General features: G+C 43.2%; 2 protein-coding genes, 1 long non-coding RNA gene and 2 other non-coding genes across 7 annotated transcripts; 1 reads left to right on the plus strand and 4 right to left on the minus strand.

Moving 5' to 3' along the window:
- The first annotated feature begins 1,975 nt into the window (after positions 1-1,975).
- Positions 1,976-16,193, plus strand: chtf18 (CTF18, chromosome transmission fidelity factor 18 homolog (S. cerevisiae)). Of its 2 annotated transcripts, XM_019360116.2 has the most exons (23): positions 1,976-2,213; positions 4,594-4,683; positions 4,761-4,911; positions 5,534-5,723; positions 5,850-5,942; positions 6,705-6,757; positions 7,801-7,942; positions 8,046-8,270; positions 8,358-8,455; positions 8,544-8,667; positions 8,750-8,886; positions 9,005-9,098; positions 9,177-9,275; positions 9,366-9,496; positions 10,121-10,235; positions 10,616-10,840; positions 10,956-11,105; positions 11,399-11,529; positions 12,942-13,086; positions 13,173-13,268; positions 14,148-14,217; positions 15,853-15,980; positions 16,037-16,193. In XM_019360116.2, the coding sequence occupies exons 1-22, from the start codon at positions 2,126-2,128 to the stop codon at positions 15,972-15,974; spliced, it is 2,769 nt and encodes a 922-aa protein (XP_019215661.1). In that variant the 5' UTR covers positions 1,976-2,125; the 3' UTR covers positions 15,975-15,980; positions 16,037-16,193. The 2 variants fall into 2 exon arrangements, with proteins under 2 accessions (XP_019215661.1, XP_025763680.1); XM_025907895.1 differs by having other exon boundaries at positions 15,853-16,193.
- gng13a (guanine nucleotide binding protein (G protein), gamma 13a) lies at positions 16,120-18,851 on the minus strand. 2 transcript variants are annotated; one of them, XM_025907896.1, is made up of 3 exons: positions 18,525-18,851; positions 16,624-16,725; positions 16,120-16,518 (listed from the first exon to the last, which is right to left on the minus strand). In XM_025907896.1, the coding sequence occupies exons 2-3, from the start codon at positions 16,719-16,721 to the stop codon at positions 16,413-16,415; spliced, it is 204 nt and encodes a 67-aa protein (XP_025763681.1). In that variant the 5' UTR covers positions 16,722-16,725; positions 18,525-18,851; the 3' UTR covers positions 16,120-16,412. The 2 variants fall into 2 exon arrangements, with proteins under 2 accessions (XP_025763681.1, XP_005460795.1); XM_005460738.4 differs by having other exon boundaries at positions 16,624-16,728; positions 18,525-18,829.
- A 583-nt stretch (positions 18,852-19,434) lies between these two features.
- Positions 19,435-22,159, minus strand: LOC102082391 (uncharacterized). The gene is made up of 5 exons (XR_267313.4): positions 21,981-22,159; positions 20,273-20,410; positions 19,974-20,054; positions 19,730-19,769; positions 19,435-19,588 (listed from the first exon to the last, which is right to left on the minus strand). It is a non-coding gene; the product is annotated as an uncharacterized LOC102082391 (long non-coding RNA).
- On the minus strand, positions 19,847-19,935 carry LOC112847241 (small nucleolar RNA SNORD60). The gene has a single exon (XR_003220675.1). It is a non-coding gene; the product is annotated as a small nucleolar RNA SNORD60 (small nucleolar RNA).
- On the minus strand, positions 20,135-20,223 carry LOC112847242 (small nucleolar RNA SNORD60). Its single transcript, XR_003220676.1, has one exon. It is a non-coding gene; the product is annotated as a small nucleolar RNA SNORD60 (small nucleolar RNA).
- Positions 22,160-24,240: the final 2,081 nt, after the last annotated feature.

The raw sequence follows: 24,240 nt of genomic DNA on the forward strand, positions 1-24,240 counted from the left end.
ATTTGGTAGCTGTTTACTGGAATTCTTGATGTGAGGTCCAGAGAGACGTTGATGCAAGCAAAGCAGGCCATCATTAGGTTTAAAATCCAAAATGAACCAAAAGGAAAAGAGATGAAAAAAACTTTACAAGTGACCAAGTAAACTATCTGGTTCATTTTCAAAAAGAAGGAATGCAGCGGTCAGCTCTGCAACACCAAGAACGCCCGAAAGACCACAGAAGACAACTAAATTATGATGAATGATGTGGAAAGACAAAGAGCGTGTGAAATAAAATAGATCTGGAGGTATGATAAGTGGCCATAAATTATGAGTCATATAAATAGAAAATACTTCTCAGTTATTAAACAGAAAACTGAATGCTGAGAAAACCACAAATGAGCAGCAGCTTAAGGCGGCTGCAGTAAAGGCCTGCGGAGCATTTTAGTGAAGGAAACAGTTTATGGTGAGACTTCAGGCATCCAAGAATGAAAAACAACAAATTATCAGTCAAACTGTGTTAGTCTGTCCAACTTCGATTAACTACATAAACTCTACTGAGGTGGTTTAGAGAAAAAAGTGTTTCATTTTCAAAAATCATATGGACCTGACTGCAGTTTTTAAAAGCTCTATTTTTTCTCAAATACATATATTTTTCAGTTTTAGTGTTTATTTTTCTCTACCTTTGTTTCATCAGTCATCATCAGTTTGGATATTTCATCCATATAAAGCCAGCGCTGTATGAAGAGTTCTGACCTTTACGGTTTCACACACTTGTTTGAGGCTATGTTTTCTGACATGTTTGCTTTTGTTGGCCTCACAGTGAAAAAGCGTACCTTGTCTCTGAGCACACCTGTACATTTTTCATTGGTGACAGCATGAAAGGATGGAGAAGTCCAAGGGTGGGTGTCAGGGAGAGTTTATCGGTCTTGCTTTTGTGCTCCCTGATGTGAAATTAACTCAGTGTCACACACAAGCTGCTGGCCGGTGTTTGTCCGCTATAAGGAGCAGATGGCGATGATGGAGACGCCCTGACGTCACGCACACCATCATCATTAATCTCTCTCTCACACAGAGCCACACAAAACCCCACTCTCACACTCGCAAAACACACAGCAACAGGTAACAGAAAGCCCGCCAGTCACGTTTTAAGAAAATATCACTTAATTAAGTTTCCACTTCATGTAAATTTGTTTGCAGTTTGTTTCAAGCTTTTGCTGGTAAAAAGCAGCAAACTGAGAAAACGTATAGAAAAATATATATAAGAAGATATCAGAAGGTCTATAATTTGTAATATTCACATATGTGGATGTTATAACTTGTGTTTCATGAGTTTTAACAGTACAGTGCATTGTTTACAGTGCATTGGCTGCGCAATAAGATCATTGCAGGGAAATATGACCTTATGAAAATAAAAAACAAGTTATTAATATACAATATTACCATGTGCAACATCATATGTGGTATTGGTAAAAGCGGTAAGAATAACTGGTGTGCATAGAGGTCTGTGTCAACAACATCAATAATATAGTAATGAATAAAAACATCTTCTCTAGGGCTGGGAGATAGACTTTGATGACAGCACTGGTGGAATATTTGCAAGTTTGACGGCACTTTAACTAAATATGTGCAGATTTAGTTGATGTTATCTCAAGAGAAAACTTTATGAGATCCAAATTAAAATGTCAAAGAAGCAACTTCAAAGGGATACGCGCAAAAAAAAATATTATTTGAATCCGGCAGCAAATGAACACATCCGAGCTATGTCACTAAAGAGAAGTGACAGCGCCACCCTCTGGTCAAACTAGCAGAAACAAAGTTTATCTATTTGAAAGTGAAACAATTCTGCTTTAAGGGAAACAGCTTGGCACACATTTAGTCGTACTGTTAGAGGGAAATGTCTGCATTTTTTCAGTTATTCAGAACATTTAGCCAAGTGGTGCATGACGGGAAATAGGAAAGAACTGCGATAACCAATCAGGAGTGAGAGCAACGGAGTTACCCGGATGTAATACTTCACAACAAAAAATTTGCCGGGAACTCGACTGTGCCAAAGCTGCTGTCGAAGCTGAGCAAGGGGTTATCGGGGGAAATATATTTTTCCTGATTATTTAGCCGCCGTGTCTCGGGTTTTATCGGACCAGGCAAAATGGACGAATACGATGAACTGTTCGAGGTACAGGACGACTTCGAGGAGCAGTTTGCTGACGAGCTGGAGGTGCTGGCTGAGATGGAGGGTGAGTCCAAAACACTCAAGTTACCAAAGGGTAGCTAGCCTGTGATTCAACTGTTAAATCACCGAGCTGCTTCTCGGAAAACGTCGTAGAAAAGTGGAGTTTTTGTTTAGGAGTAGACTTAATTCAGGGCTGCTTTGCTTTTGAACAGTACGGCTCTTGAGGTGCGTTTAAATGGCTTTCAGGATCTTTGGGAAAGCTGTGTCAGTGTGTTCGGATAGAGCAAAACGCAACAAAAACAGACTCCGGCTAGAATAAAAAGAAATAGAAGTGCATACATTCAAGCTACAAGCTAATAGCACAAGATAAAGAAAAATAATAATAAATATAATGAAAATAGAGTTTGAGATATCTGTACAGGTGCAATAAAAAGTAGAGTTTGCAAATAAGATTTAGAGGCAGTGATTATACACTCACCCGTATATGTAGATATGTGAACGCACACATCTAGATATGTGTAGCTATGACTTTATAAAAGTAAAAAATAGGTTATTAATAGACAGTATATTTGTAGATATGTGAACACACATATCTAACCAGCTAGTCACGTCGTAGCAATTGAATGCATTTAGGCATGTAAACGCGGTCATGTATTTCAGAAACTGCTGATCTACTGGGGATTTCCTGCACAGCCATATTTAGGGTTTACAGAGAATGGCCCAAAAAAGAGAAAATACCCAGTGGCAGTTCTCTCTGTGCATTTTTGATGCCAGAGGTCAGAGGAGAAGGGGCAGACTGCTCTGAGCTGATAGGGAGATAACAATAATACAAATAACAACTTATTACAACAAGGTATGCTGAAGAGAATCTCCGCAAATCTGCATCAAACCTTGATGGAAATGTGCTACAGCAGACTACACCAGGTGTCACTTCTGTGAACTAATAACGGGAAAATGAGGCTGCACTTCACATGGGCTCACCAAATCTGGAGAGTAGAAGCCTGGAAAAATGTTCTCTGCTGTGACTTCTGTTGCTGTGTTCAAATTATAGGGCCAGAATTTACTCATAAACATAGACAAACATAGATCCATCCATGATTAAGGCTGGTGAATGTGAAATATAGTTAGGTATATTTTCTTGGCATACTTCTGAGTATAATTTAAACACCACAGCAAATCTGAGTGTTGTTGCTGACCATGTCCATCCCTTTATGACTATGGTATGCACATAATTGGGGCGATCGTGGCTCAAGAGTTGGGAGTTCGCCTTGCAATCGGAAGGTTGCCGGTTCGAGCCCTGGCTTGGACAGTCTCGGTCGTTGTGTCCTTGGGCAAGACACTTCACCCGTTGCCTACTGGTGGTGGTCAGAGGGCCCGGTGGCGCCAGTGTCCGGCAGCCTTGCCTCTGTCAGTGCGCCCCAGGGTGGCTGTGGCTACAATGTAGCTTGCCATCACCAGTGTGTGAATGTGTGCATGAATGGGTGGACGCTTGTGTAAATACAAGCCATTTACCATAATCTGATGTCTGCTCCTGGCAAGATAACACAACTTACCACAAAGCACAGATGCTCTCAAACTGGTTTCTTGAACACGACAGCGAGTTCTCTGCATTCGAATGGCTTCCACAGTCACTAGATCTCAATCCAATGGCTAGTGGTGGAACACGAGATTCTCATCATCGATCTACAGCTGACAAATCTGCAGCAACTCTGTGATGCTTTCATGTCAATATGGACCAAAATCTCTGAAGAATGTTTCCATCACCTCGTTGAAGCTATGCCATGAAAAATGAAGGAAGCTCTGATGGAAAAAAGGGGTCTGAATGCTCTTTTTCTTATGCATTTTGGTCATTTCAACCAGACCAGTGACTCCCCAGCACAGCCTTGGCCCTCCCAGTCAGCCTATTCAGTTTCTTGGTGTCACAGTTTCAGATGCTCCTACACCAGCAGATAACTGCAAAGGAAACTGGACTAGCAACACCAGATAAATCAAGTGAAGTTAAAGTTATCATCATCCAGCAAAACTAATTTGGACCCCTCTGACACCTCACTGATGGTGCTGTTCTGTTCAGGACTATACATCCAAGCAAATGCAGACTTTTGTCTCTATTTGGTTTATTATTCCCTCAAAGAGGATGGACTCCTCAGCTGGCTGGTTGTGGCATTACAAACATGCTGGGAACAGGGAAGTTGCAGAGCACCCTCTGCAGTTCAGACTTTGCAACTTTAACACCTATAACATGATTGAAGGGTGTTTCTCCCAGTTCTTCATCCTCTTCGTTTGTCAGCTGATCAGCAAATAGCCATACTGGCTTGACGGTAAATTGGTCAGGCTCTGTAGGATGGTGGTAATAACGTTAGGATAGATAAAGTTGGTGTAAAGTCTCCAGGAAATTTCATCTGAAGTAATTAATGTATGATTTTATGTGTGCTTTAACATCATAGAGGAAACTTGCAAGCCGGGGAAACGCCACAGTCAGGGTCCAGGAGACGACATCTCGGATATAGAGCACCTGCTGGACGATCAGCCCATCAGTGAGTTCACCCTCAGGGTGCACCTGTATTTTACACCTGTCTAATTTACAGCTTTAATCTAAGCCTGCCTCTTTCAGCTCCAAAGGCAAAGCGACAGAAGCAGGACACCGGTGTGGTCAAGCGACTGTTCAACGCATCACAAGTTCAAGAGAGCAAAGTCCCTTCACTGAGTGATGACATCACACCACCATCCTCTCCAGAGCACTATGAGCCCTCTCACGCCATCAGGTAGGTTTTTTTTTTTTTTTTTTTTTAATGATTTGTTTAGCATCATTGAATTTATTGACCTGTTTTTACCCTTTCAGAGACACCTTCAATGTGTTTTATTTATTTATGTTTTATTTTTACCTTGATTTTCACTTATTGAGCTCATTTGCTTTGTTATATTGTGGCGATTTTATTGAACTATTGTATTTTTTTAGATCAATAATGGACATATATTAACATTCGTCTGCATCTTTTTCAATTGATACCGGAGCAAAAAGATGTTCCTAAAAATCTCAAACATTTCATCTAGGGGAAACTGCAGAAACTCACACACAAGTAAGATGCACTTAAAAACAATACATTACAGTCATTTGAAACAAAGTGGCGTGTACTGCTGGAGGCACCGCGGCACACAGGTGCCTGAGGAGCAGATGTAGCTGGTGCTGAATGCAGTCATCTTTTTTCCATCATATTTAAGCAGTTTCTGTTTTTGTCCTTGGTGGGATTGTTGTACGTGGAGATGGGCATAACAATAACCTGCACGATACAGTTGTTATTTTAAAATCATAATTGTACAAACATGTGATTTTCAGCCTTTAATATAAATCTAAAAGACTTCTGAACATGTTTCTTGTTGTTCTAGCTCTACCCCTGCTGTGCTGGATATCAGCGGCTTTGCTGAGATTCCACTGACTCCACAGCGACCTCCCACAGCGGCGCCAACATCCCTGCGTGTGCTGAAGCGACCTCCTTTAGAGGGAGACTACATCAGCGTGACGGACTCGTCTGGGAATCGGGTCTACCTCCGACAGAAAGAGAACGCAGAGACAAAGGTTAAACGCCCTGCAGTTATTTATCCGTGAGGCTGAATGTCGCACAGGCAGCATGTGCAGCAGCTGCAGCTTCCAGAGTTTGGTTAATATTTCTATTTCTCTCTACATTTCCATGTGTCTCTTCAGATAGCGGACTCCAGAATAGTACCAAACTCCCAGGGTGGACTGGGGCTGCTGGCAGTGCCGATTGGACTGCTGAGAGAGCAAGAAGCAGACAGGGTGAGTGACTCATCACCTTCCCTGCACCCAGTGATAAAAAATGCATCTAGCAAGAATACTTTTTATCCACAAAAATTGTGTTCATTTAAAAAATGTGGATTTAAATTGAAATCTATTAATAGAATTAATATTGACCTCAAAGGTGACCTTAGATGTGCTTAAAGTATAAACTTAAAAGCAAATTAAGAAATCTCATCATCACGCTACTTACCTCTACAGAGACCATGAAGTCCCGACCCTAACTCTGATTGGCTAGTGTTCTGTGTTAATCTAATGGCTAAATGCTCATAAGAAGATAAAGAAACTCAAGAAGTAATCTTCACATATTCAGTTGTCGCAGCATCAGTTTTCCACAAAGCTCAAAGAAGCATGAATGAAGAACACAAAGCGTAGCTCCAGTGGACAGCTTTCATCCTTTTTAACGCTCCGCTTCACTTTGTCATCGTTAACTGTTTTATTCTGCACAGCAGGGGCTAAGTTGAAGGACTGGGAGAAGAAGATGAGTAGCTTACTTAGCAGTTTTTCTACATGTACAGCTCTCATAGCTATAGCACGTAATAGTGGGACATTTCATCTGCTCGTCTCATTTTGGAAGATCTAAGAATAAGAGTGTTTAGATTTCCAGTGTGACAAAAGCCTATAAATATAATTCATTTGAAAATGTGTGATATAATGTAGGCACTGTAGCCCTTACATTAATAGCAGAACATAAAATGATTGTAAAGTCACATCAATGTCTTGTGTTCCTTTGAAATCTTGCAGCGCCACCAACAGGTTGTGGAGGAATCGCAGCGTCTTACAGAGCTGTTAGCGAGGTAACTCACTTCCTGTTTCACTCATAGACATCAACACACTCCAGACTGGGCTGGTTGTGAAATAACAAAAACAGAAAACAACACAACAGCTGATAACTGATAAGATGGCGTGAGTGGTGGAGTGGTTAGCGGTGTCGCCTCACAGCAAGTTCTTTGTTTACATCCCAGCTGGTGTATGTCCCTGAGTGGGCTTCCTCAGGCTTTCTCCCACAGTCCAAACACAAGCACGTTATGTAGTTTGTGATTCTAAATGGTTTGTGTGATATGAGGTAGATGGAGTGGTTGAAGTGCACAGAATAAGTGCTGTTTGGTCTATCCATCCATTATCTGCCACTTATCCGGGTCCGGGGGTATCAGTCTAAGCGGGGACAATTAGACCTCCCTCTCCCCAGCCACCTCTTACAGCTCGCCTGGGGGGAAACCAAGCCAGTCAAGAGACATAATTTCTCCAGCCTGTCCTGGCTCTGGCCCGAGGTCTTCTCTCAGTCTGATATACCCAAACCACATCAACTGGCTCCTTTTGATGCGGAGGAGTAACCACTCTGCTTTGACCTGTATAACTGAACTCCTCACCCCATCTCTAAGGGAGCATCTAGCCACCTGTTGGAAGAAGCTCATTTCCCCTCTAATATCCACAATCTCATTCTTTTGGTCACTACTCAAAGCCTGTGGGTGAGGGAGCAACAGAGAGCAACCACTAAATCACCAGCTTTCTGACGTGCAGGTGCTGATTTTCACCCCGGCCGCTTCACACTCATTTTCAAACCACCCTAGTGCAAGCTGGAGGTCACCACCCAATGAGGCCAAGAGAACCACATAATTTTCGAAGGGCAGGGACCATCAAAACAGAAAATTCAGAAAAGCAGGGAAAAAAGTAAAGCAGATAACTTTTTCAGGAAACTGGAAAAAGGTACAAAACACAAACTGACACTAAGAAAGGCTCAGGACACTGGAGACTATGACACAGTGAGACACATCAAGGCTGAGATTACATACACGAGCAGGAGTTTTAACTGTGTTTTTGTGTTTATGTCACATTCCAGCAGTGTAAACGACGCGTTAGTTGAGTCTGAAAACACAGAAGATGAAGAAAACGAGGATCCAGAGGACACAGAGGGCCGAGCATCTCGGCTGTGGGTGGACAGATTTTCACCGCGTCACTACACAGAGCTGCTCAGCGACGATGTAAGTGATGTGCGGTGTTTCTGTGTGACTTTAGAATAAGCCTTCCTCCTTAAAGTCCTTGTTCGAGGCGGCTCGTTGATGTGGCGCGTCTTGTGTCGTTCAGTTCACCAACCGCTGTCTGCTCAAGTGGCTGAAGCTGTGGGACACCGTAGTGTTTGGAAGAGAGAGGAAGTCCCGCCCTGCCCGATCCGACAGACAGGCTGCCAATCAGAACGCATTTAAACCCAATCAAGGAAATCAGAATCAAAATCGCTTCAAGAGCAAGATTGAGGTGACCGAGGAGCTGCTGGAGGCAGAACTGGATCAGTACAAACGACCCAAATTTAAGGTCTAAAAGCTGCACATCTGTCACATCTGTTTGCATTTGATTACCTGGCTTTTACACACTGTGTGATTTATTTTGGCCTCTCTCCAGGTGGCGTTGTTATCCGGTCCTCCAGGTTTGGGAAAGACCACCCTGGCTCATGTCATAGCAAAGCATGCTGGGTACAACGTGGTTGAAATCAATGCCAGGTTAGGCACAGTAATAATAAGTGAGCAGATAGTGGCAGTAAATCATGGAGATTTACAACCTCACTTGGCGTTGTTGATGTTTGTGCAGTGACGATCGCAGCGCCGAGGTGTTCCAGAAACGCATCGACACAGCAACACAGATGAAGTCCGTTTTGGGAGCCAATGAGAGGCCGAACTGCCTCATTATCGACGAGATCGACGGAGCACCTGCGGTACGCTCCTGCTTTAAATTGGTAAAGAGCAGCTAAATGACCGCAGCCTGCTTAATGCTTTGCCCTCTGACGTGCTCTGCAGGCCGCCATCAACATACTGCTGGCAGTTCTGAACAGGAAAGACGGACACGGGGGGGAAGCTGGCACGGAGACGGCGAAGAAGAAGAAGAAGAGGGAGTCGATCCTACTGCGACCAATCATCTGCATCTGTAACGACCTGTAAGAGACGCTGTGGCGTTAACAGCAGAGTGGGAACTGTGAATACCTGTTATCTGTTACTTGTTTTTACTTCATTTTTACTTCTTTATTGTTTTAAATTCATCTGTTTCTTTTTAAGTTATGTCCCAGCTCTCCGACCTCTCAGGCAGCAGGCTTTCCTCCTGGCTTTCCCACAGACTCAGCCTTCCCGCCTGGCACAGAGACTGGCAGAGGTCAGCACGCTCACAGATGCACGCACACATCTCGACACGCGCTGCTGATCCTTGTTTAAACAAAATCGCTGTTTGCAGATCTCACTCCGCCAGGGGCTGAAGGCAGACACGGGCACCCTGATGTCACTGTGCGAGAAGACCGACAACGACATCCGATCCTGCATCAACACGCTGCAGGTGGGTGGCGCGGCTGAGAAGGAAAAGCCCGCCAGATGCACAGCCAGTGAGAAGAATTCGGTGTAAATATGTGTTTGTGCTTCTGTCCAGTTCCTTCATAGTCGTGGCGTCAAGCAGCTGGACAGCAAGACGATTCAGAGCGTCTCTGTGGGGCAGAAGGACCAGAACAAAGGCTTGTTCCATCTGTGGCAGGAAATCTTCCAGTTACCACGTACAAAACGGTACGGCGAGTTCCCCGAGACGGGTCAGCAGTCTGTCACAGGGGTAACACAGAGAGAGAGACGACAATTCACGCCTATGGGTGTGAAAATTATGCAAATATCACTAAATAAACAGATAAACCTTGAAGATAATCACAGCGCATATGAACTGAGCTTAGTGTTAAAATGTCTTTTAAAGTTGAAGCAGGTGAAAGTCGTAGGAAGCCTTGAAACGAGTCACTGTGTCTTTTCTTTTCCCTCCCTGAGCCTGATTCGGCCAGAGGTTTCTTCCTGCTAAAAGGGAGTTTTTCCTTCCCACTCTTGCCAAGTGCTTATTCACAGGCAGTCATTTGATTGTTGGGGTTTTCTCTGTATTATTGCAGGGTCTCTACCTTACAATATAAAGTGCCTTGAGGTGGCTGGTGTTATATAAATAAAACTGAATTGCCTAAAAAAACAAGCGACCGCCAGACCATCGTAAACAGTCATAAGATAATGTCGAATCTTTGGCACACATAAAAGGTACAGCAGGTGTATGAGGTGTGTAGAGGGCAATATGTGGCAAATTACTGATAAATGATCTAAACCCTCACTTGTTCTGACCTAGCTGAGTATTCACAAAACCTTCTTATTCATTATTTTCAGGAAACGTGTCAGTGAGGGGTTTGAGGATGGACCGGGTTCAGGAAGTGGAGCTCACAGGTTCCAGCACATCTTACATCTGGCTTTGTCTAGTGGAGAATATGAAAAGGTTTCTCAGGTAATACAGGAAACTCTATGGGACCTGCTCTGCTCATTTCAAGTTGCTTGTTATCTTAAATCGGGCCCTCACACAGCTCCTCAGCTCATCGACTGTCTGAAATGAGCGTCTTTAACTCTTGCACCTTTAAGCTGACTCTCTTCTGATTGGTTGCTTGTCATAAACAGAAGGTTTGAAAAGCAGGTGGGTGGGGCTTCTGAGTTTTTGGCTCACAGCTTCTAAACTCAAGCTGACCTCAATGTTTGAAACTTTAACCCTACTTAATACGAGCAGCCAGTACAGAAAAGCTGAGGAGGAGCACTGCCTCATGTGGAAGTTTCCAGAATATAAAGAAGTTCATGGTTCACTGCGTAATGTTGCGTTACATCTCTTTTCCTCAGGGTCTGTATGATAATTATCTGTCCATGCGTGTGAGGGACCCAAACCTCCAGAGCGTGTGCGAGGCGCTGGATTGGCTGGCCTTCTCAGACAAGCTGAACCATGTGATTCTGCACGGGCAGAACTTCTCTCTGATGAAATACCTGCCCTTCCTTTCCATCACATTTCACTTCCTGTTTGCCCACACGAACGTGCCCCGCATCAGCTATCCCCACAGCCAGCACGAGGTACGACTCCTACACACACCTGTGCAGTAGTGTGAAGGAAAAGTGATAAAACACGTTTTTTTGTTTTTTTTTTTAAGGCATCATTGCTGATCAGTCACTATTGTGTCCCGTCCAGGCCTCCTCCCGGCTCCTCAGCTGCAAGAACGCTCTGTCCACCATGTTGGCCGACACCCCAGCAAGCATCAGAGCGAGGATCAGCCAGCTCAGCCTGACCCTCGATATCCTCACCTTGCTCCTCGACATCATCTGTCCCAAACTACGGCCCGTATGTAAAAGCTTACATTGTAACCTTGGTACATGCCTGTATGTTCAGCCCAAACTCCAAAAAACACTCTGTGCAAAATGTGCAGAATGCAATGATGATGATGCCTTTTTTTTAACAAATCTATGGTTTTATGATGCAGATCTTATAAACCAGGATTTTTGCACATCAAACATCAAATTTGACAAAAAGCATTGTAAATGTAGAACCTGAAATGCCAGCTTTTAGCCTCTGTGTCTGATTAAACAGATATAGGTGGGTGGGTCATGATATCAAAGTTTCATATTCTTCTTCAGGTGAATCCACAGCTGTTCAGCAGCAGAGAGAAGGAGCAGATGCGTGAGCTGATCGACACCATGCTGGCATACAACCTCTCTTACAGGCAGGACCGCACTCCAGAGGGACAGTACACCTACGTGCTGGAGCCGTGAGTACACGCACACGTACGCACACCTGGCTGGACTCCACTGTACACTGGACTCACGCAGAGCTGATGTGTGTTTGAGGGGTGTTGAAGGTCACTGCTCTTGTCCACACTGTGGTTCTCTGCATGGAGGCTTAAGAGATTAATCCCCTTAACACCTGGTGGGCGTGTGTGTGTGATGGTCGTGGTTGAAGCAGGGTAGCAAGCAGTAAAGCCTCACCGTTGGATGCAGGTGAATGGAGGAGAGGATGGAAGGAGGGGCGGGTTTAAGTTAGATAGATTAGTAGGCAAGATGGCCTTTTGAAAGGTCGAGGAATGAAAGGATAAAAGAAGAAAAAGAGCATTTTTAACTTGGGAGACTTTTACTTAATGTTCACCCTCATTTTCGTGATTCTGAGGATGCCGGCGCCTGCTGCAGTCAGAATGGGATAACCGGCTTGTTACCTCAGCCATGCCGGCCCGTGTGGAGGAGCAGCGGGACGCCCAGGACGGCTCCTTTCTGCAGGCTCGCTGTGACGAAGTGCTGGTCACCAACGACTGGGGCCTGCCTCTAGTGCTGGCTCTGCTGCTGCTGCTGCTGATCTACACCTTTCTGTACCTGCCCTCTCTAGCGCACCACAACTCCACTCTCTGATATCTCACGCATAAAAGGCACAGAGTACAGCCGTGGATCTAAACATTTAACATCACAAACAGCGGATGCGCTCAGGCAGGACAGGATTATTTGATTGGACTGCTCTCTTTTTGGCCGCAGTTGGTGATTGGTCATGTCAGAGGCTGTGAGCAGGAGGAGATGTGCTGGGAAGAAGAGGGGGAAAGATGAGGAGAGGTCATTTAAAATAAACCCTAGAACTGATGTCTGTGTTCATGCAGAAGACTGTGTATCCTAATAAATCCTTAATATGTCCTAATGCGGTTAAAAATGAATTTAAAAGCTGCTACATTTTAGTAATATAAAGTTTAACCAGTGTTGTAAAACCTTTATAAATATTACAGAGCTGCTATTAAATTGTATGGATTCAGATGTTAAAGATGATATCTGCAGATGTAGATGCTAATGATAACACGGCTAATATAACGCTATTCCACAATAAATAGCCGACTGCACCGTATGACTGCTTTTATTGTATTTATTGGTCGACAGGGCTGTGAGCGAGAGTGTTTGTGTGTGTGTGGATTGAGTTAGAGATCAGCAGTAAGAGGATTAAAGTTTTAGAGAATGAGAGATTCTGGGTTTTATTCTGCGGGGGAAAAAAACCAAAACAACAACCACGGCACCAGAAGTGGAAGCGTTTTGTTATTGTTCGTCATCTAACAGGGTTCAGCCGAGTGTCAGTTGCGTCACAAGTGCATTTGTGTTTACTACGTGTAAACAACGAGCGTCTCGTTTGTTTGTGTTTACTGCGGGTTTGCAGGCGCGTCGAGGAGGTGGTGAGGTTTCCAGGCCTGCCCCCGCGCCGCCAGCTGACGTACCAGGCCAAACAAACCATCAGCAGAGAGATGGAGCAGGAGAAGATGAGGAGGGCCGAGCAACTGATGCTGCTGCGAAACCCAGCACCGGTGAGACTCGGGCACACGTAGCACCCGGCCCCGTGCGTGCTAATTAACGTGACGTGTTTGTAATGCGCCGTGTCTGTGTGACGCAGAAAGAGGAGGACAAAAAGAGCGCCGGTCCTAAAGCAAGCAAGAACCACCAGCAGAGGCTGGAGAACATCGTCAAGCAGACCACAGTGGAGAGCAGGGTGAGGCGCACAAACACTGACATGCTGTTAGCTGCTGGAAAATCACTGCTGCTCTGGATCAACACTGCTTGATAATATAGTCTGATTTGTAGTTGTTATTTTTGGCCTGAAACCAGAGAAAACACTTATTTTGTTCTTTTATTTATATGATTTATTTGTTATTGTTTTAGTGATGTTGCCATAGAAAATCTGAAGTAATCTGCTGGGATTATTCTTTAATTCCTCAGATTAACATTTGGAACACTTTCATGGTGAAACGTTGTCTATTAAGAAGAACAACGTATTTCTGGCTGAAACCAAATGCAATATATTGGCACAAATACCTCATACCAACTGTTAAGCACGGTGGTGGAGGGGTGATGATTTGGGGAAATGGGCACCTTGTAGTCATGGAGTCATACACAAACTCCTCTGAATGCCTTCAACCTCACTATTGCTGCTAAGGTTACTGAGTCATGAGGTGTGCTTAGTTTTTTGCAGGACTGCACAAAAGAAAAAAAACACAAAGCTCAGGTTTCTACTGACGGTAACATGTTTACTGTTATAGACTCTACTGTATGTTCAGGGTGTGGGCACTGCGCTCCTCACACATGTGGGTGGTAGTTGGTGCCTGCTGGTGGAGCCAGAGTGGAGCAGCCTGTCTGCACTGAGCCTAGATAAGTTATAATAGTTCCCTCTAGAGGGCAGGAATGAGGCTAATGAGAAGCCACTGGGTCACAGTCCCTGATGGAGAAACTGGGAAATTAGGCTAATGAGAGAGAGAGAGAGTGTGTGTGATTGTTCGCTGATATTGACCTCGTTATTGAGGACAAAGCGTTTGAAACTTCCTGTTTAACTTCATCCTTCTCATCACTTTGTTGTTGTGTTTGTGCCCTGCAGCCTGAGGTGGATTTCTTTGGTCGAGCTGTTGCCCCTAAACCCCAGAGACCACAGCCGTCCTCAGACACAGGTACCTGACTTCATTTATCTCAAATGTGGAAAACACAGGCTGTTCTGATTTTTATTTATACTTAATGCCTCGAAGCACATCAGGTCCACACGCACCAGAGGTAACAACTAATGTGTGTTATGTAACTTTGGTAATTAAGCGTTTTTGTTGCAGCCTGCAGGCAGAGCTGCCGGACTGCCAGTACTGTTACCACTTGCATTTATTATCAGATCTCTCTTAGCCAAATAAACTACTTTGCAAAGCACGATCCTTATATTTGTGAATCAGCCAGCAGAACAAACATACTTATTATTTATTTCCTAAAATGTACATTAATAATAATGTCCAATATATTTCTTAAAATCAGTTTACTGCATTTTCCTGAGATGTAGCAGTTGTAGTCCTTGGATGCTAATAAAACTCTTCAGGGTAATTTCTGAGCCTGCTGGTGCTTTTGAGTCAGTGGAGGCAACTGTGACTGCTGTTTGAATACATTAAATCTCCACACCTCCTGCAGTTCTGGAAAAGTGCATCGTCCTTAGCTCAGGACCCGTAACATGTCTCTGTGCATGTCTTATTTACCGTATGACCAAAAAGTGCATTTCGCAGATATTGTGTGGAAGTTAAATTGGTGTGATTGTTCCAGATTCTGTGGCAATTAAAAGTGGACCCATTAAAAGCACTAACCCTCCTGAAACCACACCATCAGGGGCATTGATGAGCAGTGTAATCAGGGTGGAAACGCAGACCTGTGGCCATTTGTAGGTCAAAGCAGGATTTATTTACTAAAACAGGCACAGCTCCACATCCTCTGTAATGCTTCCCAGACTTTTATTTTGATTGGATCGGTTTGTGGAGAGGACTGAGAAGCACTAATTTGGATCTGGTGGCGTCCACGCATGTATCAGTACTTTAGATACGTGCATAGTTGAATTATGCAATAATGTGAAAACAGTGTGAGAGTGAAAGGATGGTATGGATTAAATGATTATCAGTCTGCAGCTTTCATCGTCTTTACAGAGCTTTATGTTGAGTCACAGATACACAGATATTTACGCCGACGGCTCAGATTTTTATTTTGCTTGCAGCTTCAGCGTCACTGCTCTCATCGTGTTGTTTTTATACTACAACAGGCGGCTGTTTTCACTGGAGGACACCACTGTTAGCAAGTCATTAGCATTTAGCTCCTCAGGATAAGGAGGAGACCAAAAGTAGAGCTAATAGAACAAGTTAAAAATAAACTGCAAATGAACAGTGTCACAGTGTTGCTGCCGAAGTTGAAGGCTGATGATGTCCATAACTTGTTTCCACTGTCCTCATGTCCTCCATCTAAGGAAAAAAGCATTCACCTTTACTGTGAAACTGGAGCTGAACTAGTTAAACAGATCAGCTCTGCTGGGGGATTAATTGATGTAAAAGTGATTGTTTTGAGCTGAAATGACAGAAAAACACTGGTTTAAGAAATTTGAACCGTGAAAAAAATGTATCTGTTGTTCAGACATAAGCAGCAGTTCGTAGACATGACCGGAAAATTTATATTTCCCCAATTAAAGTATGAACTATTTATTTCATTGTGAAAAAAGCCACCAGCTTCATCAAATATGAAAATACTTGGACCCGAATGAGTGCATTCAAAGCCTGTTTGTGTCTCCGCAGGTGAGAAGAGAGCAGATCTATCTATGGGGACAGCAGTGGGCAACAGTGACGTGTGGTTCCGGTTTAATGAGGGCATGTCCAACGCTGTCAGACGAAATGTTTACATCAGAGATCTGCTGTAGCTTGTGCGCACACACACACACACACACACACACACACACACACACACACACACACACACACACACACACACACACACGCTACTGTCTCATTCTCAGCTGTACTTGTTGTTGTTGTATCATATGAAAGAATCTTAATCAATGCGTGTTAAATTCAAAACAGTCTTTATTTGGATTGACAGTGTAAAGAGCCAATAAAAAGGTGCTGTTCATCAAAACAAACCTCTAGAAAGCTACTCGGTGCTGCACACTCACACATACGCTAGTCTCCACAGAAAGCATTCAGAGAAAAGCGGTGATAGCACTGATCGTGTGTGTGAGCGAGCATGTGAGTTAGTGCAGTGCGTCATCCTTCAGTTTGTATGCATCCGTGATTGTGTGTGTGTGCGTGTGCGTATATATTTATATATATATGTGAGTGTGTATGTGTGTGTGTGACCGCTAGAGGATCACACACTTGCCCTTCTCCACCCAGGGATTGGCTCTCATGAGCTCCGGGTTCAAAAATGGATCTTCACAAACACATCCCTCGATCCATTTCACCAGCCTACAAAAAAAGATAAAAGAAAAGAGAGAGTCGTACGGTCAGCAACGGGTCACACGCTGTACTGAACAGAGGGGGAACGAGTGTGTGTGCAGCAGGTGGACTCACTCAGTGACAGTGATGGAAGATTTCTCTCTGTTGATTGCCAGCTGATACTGAAGGCTTTCTACTTCGCGCTTCATCTGTGGGATGTCCCACTCCTCCATGATGCTACTGTTGTGTATACACACAAACACACACACACACAGATCAGAGACTGAAAAAACACAGCTCTACTACACAGATGATTAAAGCTTGTTTTTCTTTTGCAACTGAGCCAATTTCAGAGTGCTAAAGAAGTAAAAGCAGCCGACTGATCCTGCTCCAGCTCCTTTTTGAAGCGGGAGTATTTTTGTTGTCGCCTCACCACACCTCATGTAACTTCTGCTCTGAGTCATAATTCACTGCGTGGATAAGCTCTACACAGAGAGAACCACTGTTGTGTTATTTTCTAATTTTTCAAAATAAAACTCACATATAAAAAGAAACAAGCAATTTTTTGCAAACATTACTTTAACAGGTGTAAATTGCGCTCGGGTTGTGGACTATTTTCAGCTGTGGATGAATGCGATTTTATTGGCTGTTGACCTCTGACTCCAGCAGGATGGTTTGTGTGGGTGTAGGCATGCTGCAGTGTCCATGTACATAATGGAGGAGCAGGTTTCAGAGAGACTGAGCAGTAAAATGATCAGAAGTAAAATATGTAAAAGGGCTTGAGTTAATTAATGAGGCGGGAGGATTGATCCAAATATTCATAGTATCAATACCAACCACTGATATTGGTATCAGATTGATACTGGCACAACAGGAATCGATATTTTGTTTCTATTCTCTTAGGTTTGTTTTTTTAATGAAAATATATGCTTCAAACATGCGCTATGAAAAATGTCTGTAGACTGTCGCATCTATTTTATTTATAGCCTAGAGCAAATTTCAACAACAATAGCTGACCCAAAGTGCTTTAGAGACGGGCACGTTTACATTCCAGGTCTTCAAAATACATAAAAAGCTTAAAGGTGTGTTATTGTTGTGTTAACGTATTATTGTGGAAAGTTTAAAATCAGTGATTTGGTGATCATTAAAAGGTGTGGAGAATTTGGCAAATCTGTGATTCAGCTCTTAAATTATGCCAGACTGCTCTTCCCTACATAAGCTTCCTTTATTGGTTAAAAGTATCGGTAATGGTATCGGCAATACTGGCCCTGTATTTACTTGGTATTGGATCATACCAAAATTTGCAGTATGGGACAGCGCTAGTGGGAAAACATGACGCCACATTAAAATGGTGTTTTCCTCATTTTGTTAGGTTTATCCATTGTATTTGAATCCAATTAACATGTAAAATGTTTATACTAGAGCAAGAATAAACTGATTTATTTAGTGGAGACGGAAAGCACAAAGAAAAACAGTTACAGAGCAGATCCCTTAAAAGAAGAGCAGGTCATGAACTGTTTGCCATTTTTCTGTCTCTTGTTCCCAGAAAATGTAAATAATCAGGGTAAAACGCGTTTTGTCTCTTTCTTAAGACACCTCAGGATATTTTTTTGAAGTTAGAAAACAGGTCTCGTGTTCTTATCTTATTTGTATTACTTGTAAATTGTGCCCTGCCCCACCCTGCCCCAGGCCACATTACAGCAGGAAGACACAGCCAGAGAGTTCAATCATGGATCGGTTAAGCCCTCTCTACTGGAAGCTGTCTCCCTCCTGCGCTTCATCTTTTTAATGGATCTAAGTAGGTCGGCTGCCGGTGCCGGTTTCCTCCACCAGCATCCATCCTGCTGCGCGTCTCCACCAGCCAACTGGTCCATGAAAAGGCCTTCATCATTTAATTACAGGCGATGCTACAGCCCCATCACTGTCTTCCTCCCATTTTACAGCAGCTTCTGTCCTCCCTCTCATAAAGGAAGGACAGAAATTTACCTCATCATGAACGTGTGGTGACAGCGAGTGAATGACAAAGCCGCTCTTACCGTCAGGCCTACCGGGGAGAGGACCGCTGTTCGAGTGCGTGCGCTGCCGGGTGCAGACCGGGCTTCAGCGGCGGCGAGGACCGTTCAGGGCCGGGAATCGGTGGCGTTTCACCGGTAGAGGAGTACGGAGTCGGTGGGGGGAGGAGGCTGTGTGAGTATATGCGTGTGTGTGTGTCGGCTCTCCGCGGCGTAAAGGCACTCCTCTGCGCTCCTCCCCGGTAAAGCTGGATGCCTGCGGGGGCGGAGAGAGAAAAAAAAAAAAAGCACCAGCGCCTGCTTTGACAGTCAAACGAGAGCCGGAGCAGACGCACCTGTATGGAAATCCGAGCACGCAATGAGCCTCAGCGCAGGCAGGGAAAACGCAAATGAGTCACTCCGAAGGGAAAACACGCAGGGAGGTCATTTTCTATTCATATGACCGGAGGCTGTGTCCGTTTCTCCTCCGAGGCCCCCACAGAAAGTACCAGTACTCTCTCAGCTCTAGTACAGCCCATCAAAAAACACCTGACCTCTAATCTAAACACGTTTTGACCGCTTTAAACTTATTTTAACCTTCATCACACTGATGGATGCTTCATCTTTCCCAAGGACACTTTGACATCTGCATGGATTGAACAGCAGATTCTTAATTAGTCACCCTGCTGTACCTCCCAGTGCACAGCTGTGATTTTAAATATCCAGAAGATGGTCTAGTATGACTAGACTGCAGCTGTACCCGCTTTGTTCTTTACTCTTGGGGTGGTGCACCTGTGGTATCAATTTCTAAATCCTGCGTCACCTCATTCTTGAATTCACAAACTCCGGTATCCACACCATCCACCCATGGTGGATTATTTTTGGCATAAATCTACATTTTTTGGCTTTAATCAGGCATCAGAATTTCAATACAATGACATCACCACACAGACCATTCAGAAAACGAGTTAAACTTTTATTTGGCAAATTTGAAAAAGTATTTTTAAATAACTTAATAAAACAACATCCTCCTGTCCCATAAAATCATCTGTGTTGGGTTTGTCCTGTGAGCAGCTTCCCCATCTGGTGACGACATTTGAATACAACACCTGAAAGACACAAATACGCATTCATGTGAGTGACAGGAGAAAAGCAAAACAAGTCATGAGCTGCAAGTTCTCATACACGAGGTGTTGAGTGTTTCTCGTCACTGGCTCTCCCAAATGCATCGCATATAAACAAAGACTTACCGTAAAGAAACTAGATCACCATCTGCCATCCTGAGTCGGGCTGTAAACAAGAGGAGCTCAGTTATTATTCACATAAAGACATTCGTAGCATCACATGGTTTTACAGGATTACTCCAAAAGCCTCAGAGAAAAGCTGGAATCAGGAGCTGAAGCTCAGCTCTCATAGTAGGTGTCAGAAAAGTTTATTTAGTCTGTCATCACAGGCTGAAAAATGTTCGAGTACCAGCATCTTATACAGACTCACCTGATCTCAGACCAGCATGAAAACCTCTTTCTCAGGACCATGTGGCAAAATACAGCCTTCTTCCAGTCACCGTCCTCTCACCTGGAGAAAACAGTATTTTTTTTTTTTAAAGATGGAGGCAACGTGGTAATTTATCATAAAAACATTTATCATAAATAACTGAGCCTCAGAGAAAAGCTAGAATCAGGAGCTGGAGTTCAGCTCTCATAGTAGGTGTCAGAAAAGTTTATTTAGTCTGTCGTCACAGGCTGGAACCGGTTCGTTTGTTAAGTGAAGAAGAAAGAAGTAAAAAGGCTCACCAGCTGTTTTCTTCTTGCTCTGCTTTCATCTCCAGGTGATCACATTGTTCTCCGACTGCATTCAGCCAGCCTTCAGTCTGCTAAACAGCCCTGTGCATTCTCCAGCCTCTGCACTGTCATCCAATCCCACCGTGAAGGCTGAAAAACAATTAGACACAAACACAATGATCTTAATCATGAGCAAAAGGCACTTCATGCACTTTGGAAATTGATTACTGGAGCCTCAAATGACTTGCAAATCTTGCTTTGTTGTAGTAAAACAGGCTGAAAGGCACATTTGTAAAGGCCGCATGGCAGAAGGAGCTTTTTATTTTAACAGAGACAAATCCAAACGCCCCCCAAAACCTTTTAACCAACCGCTACGAGTCAGTATTCAACACAATGTGTGGCTTCAACCTTCAGATATATATAAAACATTCTCCAAAATGTGTGTTTTAGAGCAAAATTCTCTCTCTTATCTTCAATTAGTAAAATGTACAGAGTTCTACACTTCCAGATCATTTATACTGATGATACTGGCCTGTCACGATATACATACCAGCATGCATCCTTGATTCAAAAACAAAATCAACAACACACTGCAGAAGACGATGTCTGTAGTAATTTAGAAATTGTGTCATGAGTTTGTCCAGCAGTGTCTGCAACATGTAGCATAAACTGTATATAAAAGAAGGACACAGTCAGTGACACTTTAGCTTGAGGTGTCATAAAGGCAAAGATTTCTGGCATTACCATTATTATTAATAATAATAATTTATTTTTAAACCAGACACCGTTTGTAAAGAGCACATCTGACTGCGAGACTCATGGGCCTATTATACTCGCCCTCATTTGCTGAAGTGTCGTCACATCCACTGTCGCATGCCACACTTTGGCATCGTGTGGGCTGGTTGGCACATCTCAGTTTTTTTAAGCCTTGCATGAGAGCTACCGCCGCCGTGTTGAAAATCCAAGTGTACGATTGCGTCACCTTCAATAATGAAATAAAACCCTTCTCTGGTTCCAGTGTTTATGTCTACAACCATGGTGTAGCAGTGGCAACATCGCAGTGTGTACTCAAACCCTTGCTGTTGGTATAAATGCTACAGAGCTGTGGCGACATCACCATTTGAGCACCACATAACCATTCCAGCAAGTATAAAGGGGCCCTAAGCAGGTCCACTGTAAAGCATATCCTGCTTCATCAGGTTTATTAGCAATAAAACAAACTCATCAGGAAAATGTTTGCTTCTTTCCTCTGACCTCAGTAATGTGGTCATTTTTGCATAGATGTCCCCCTGCTGACAATTAGGCAAAAGTGCAGCTCTAAGGCATTTAATAACTTTTCAGGCACCAATGTTATGTCCCTCTTTTATATACAGTCTATGACATGTATCAGGCTAAATGCACACAGCTGAACTTTCATAATCAGAAAAAATGCATTAATTAAATGCTTAATGAGTGAATCGGGGAATCTTTTACTTTGCGAAGAATTGCGTAAAATTGAGAATTGAGCAACAACTGGTTCCACAAAGATGTGAAAACCATGAATCTTAAAAGTAATTTTAAAGAATAGCTAAATGTATCCTACATTTAGCTAAAGTGTTGCTTAATCCTGTGAATGCACTTTAAAAATCGGAGCACAAGTTTTACTTCATCACCACATGGTTGCACGTGCTTGCGATGTAAGTCGCTGTGCACCCCCTCCACGTGCAGACCCAGTACTCACCTCGTTCACTCTTCATCGCAGTCCTTTGAAGTATTTAGCGAAGCAGACCAGATCGTTTCGGCCTTTTTTGCTTCCATGTTGTGTGTTTATAGTATAAAGTCTTCACAGGTCCACCATCTGCTCGGGCTGAGAGCGAAAAGACCCGCGTGTCTGCCTGAAGTCCCTCACATACCCTCTCAGGGTTAAAGCCCCTCCCCCGTGTCCTATCATTTCCGGGCTAACTGTTAGCTGCAGAGCTAGCTTCATTGTTTCTGCTTAGGGGGGTCATTTTTTTGTCCCTGTTTTTGTTCACTGGGTCTTCATTGATATGTTGGTATAGGAACAACGAGTTATTTTAAACTGTAAGTAGAAACAAAGTTAACGCTGTGGGCATATTTCAGATCCGCAAGGTCCAAGGCATCATGGGACTTGTAGTTCCTCGTGGTCAACGAACCCTGTCAAGCTTGAACCATTACAACTGCCGTAAAATCCTTTTCTTTCTTTTTTTCTTTCCGTCTTACTTTCTTTCTTTTTTTTTAAATTGAGTGTTTATTGAAACTTCTGACTTTTTTTTTAATCATTTGCTACATCTGGCATTTTTCTTTTTTTGGCAATTTATTAGGACTTGACTTTTAGCCAGGAAATTAAGAAAATTCAAGTATCACTTGTTAATAGTTTGTAAAAAATATATATTTAGACCTTTAACTCCCAGCAGGCATGATAACATAACAGAACAATGTAGATAAACTCAAAAAGTGCAACCACGGATAAACCCAGCCTGCATGTGACTGAGGCAAGTCAGCATCTTTTAATCAGCTGGGTCACCTGTGTGCACATGTCACATGTAGAAAGCCATGTTAACAACAAACACCTGTCTGAAAGTGTAAAATCTCACTGAGAATAATACCATTAATCATGTACTGGAATTTTCATTGGGTGAACAAAAAGGCTCCTGTGGTGCAGTGAAAAATCAGTGCTGCACAGGAATGTGCCTGCAATTTTTTTTTATTTTTTTTTTTTACACGATTTGAAGGTTATAAAAACTGGCCTGTCACTTTATTTGTAGTTTTACCTGTCAACAGCAATATCTGTAATATACCATATGTAATTGTAGGTAACTAGCGAGATCTGCGGAATATTGAAACAATATAGTAATAAGACTGGATATATAATATAATGTTGACTGCAGACTCACTTTGTTAGGTGCACCTGTTTAACTGCTTATTAATGCTGACATCTAATCAATCACAGTGCAGCAACTCAGTGCATTAGGCATTTAGACATGGTTAAGATGACCTGCTGAAGTTCAAACTGAGCATTGGAACAGAGAAAAAAGCTGATTAAAGTGACAAAGCATGGTTGTTGGTGCCAGACAGACAGCAGATATTTCAGTAACTGCTTATCTACTGGGATTTTCCCATACAGCCATTTCTAGAGGTTACAGAAAATGTTCTGAAAAAGAAAAAATATTCAGTGAGAAGCAGATCTCTGGGTAAAAATACCTTTTTGATGTCAGAGTGTGTGATGAATGCTATGAAGAAGAGCATCTCTGAATGCACAACACCTCGAACCTGGAAGCAGATGGGCAGCAGCAGCAGAAGACCACACCGGCTGTCACTTCTGTCAGCTAAGGAAAGGAAACCGAGGCTGCAATTCACTGAAACTGATCAGGAACATTATGCAGGATGGGTCCATGAGTCCTCCATTAGACACTTCATTTCCTTCATCCTGGTGTTTTCTTCTGCTGCAGGTTGTGGTTTGTTTTGGGGGGGGGGTTTCTTTTGTTTTTTGGGGTTTTTTTTTGCAGTTTCTGCATATTCAAAACCTGTCACACACATCTCCGGTAATTTCAAGCACTGTAAAGCTCACTTAAGTTATAGAGTCTGACTGAAAAACAAAGGCCAGGACAACATTTCCTTAAGATTAGTTGGCAAACAATCAGCAACATTTCTAACGGGGGTAATGACCCCTGTGTCCCCACTGAAATCCCCACATATGCCAAGGACATTTTCTTCTTTTTTTCAGTTTCTTTCCACATTGCTTAAATTTCTGTATCACACTTCCGTGAGTAGAAATAGCCAAAATACACATTACCTGTTCAGTTATATTTTATCGCTGTACGCTCTGGTTTGGGTAGGTAATAAATCTTGTTCTGCAATTTATAACAATATTTTGCCTGAAAATTCAATGCATTCGGTCTTAAAAATGGAGACAGATTCACTTAGTCAGGTTTCTTATTCTTTTGGAGAGGATTCCCCCGGGGGAGCAGAGGCTGTCAAAG

The sequence above is a fragment of the Oreochromis niloticus genome, linkage group LG6 (assembly GCF_001858045.2).
Source record: "Oreochromis niloticus isolate F11D_XX linkage group LG6, O_niloticus_UMD_NMBU, whole genome shotgun sequence".
Classification (NCBI taxonomy): domain Eukaryota; kingdom Metazoa; phylum Chordata; class Actinopteri; order Cichliformes; family Cichlidae; genus Oreochromis; species Oreochromis niloticus.

What these genes read in the sequence shown, in the direction of transcription:
- chtf18 (XM_025907895.1), top strand. Translation starts at nt 2,126, where the DNA reads ATGGACGAATACGATGAACTGTTCGAGGTACAGGACGACTTCGAGGAG. An exon ending in GCTGGACGATCAGCCCATCA is followed by an intron (nt 4,684 to 4,760) that starts GTGAGTTCACCC and finishes TGCCTCTTTCAG; the next exon opens with CTCCAAAGGCAAAGCGACAG. An exon ending in GAGAGCAAGAAGCAGACAGG is followed by an intron (nt 5,943 to 6,704) that starts GTGAGTGACTCA and finishes GAAATCTTGCAG; the next exon opens with CGCCACCAACAGGTTGTGGA.
- gng13a (XM_025907896.1), bottom strand. Translation starts at nt 16,721, where the DNA reads ATGGAGGAGTGGGACATCCCACAGATGAAGCGCGAAGTAGAAAGCCTT. An exon ending in TCTTCCATCACTGTCACTGA is followed by an intron (nt 16,519 to 16,623) that starts GTGAGTCCACCT and finishes CTTTTTTTGTAG; the next exon opens with GCTGGTGAAATGGATCGAGG.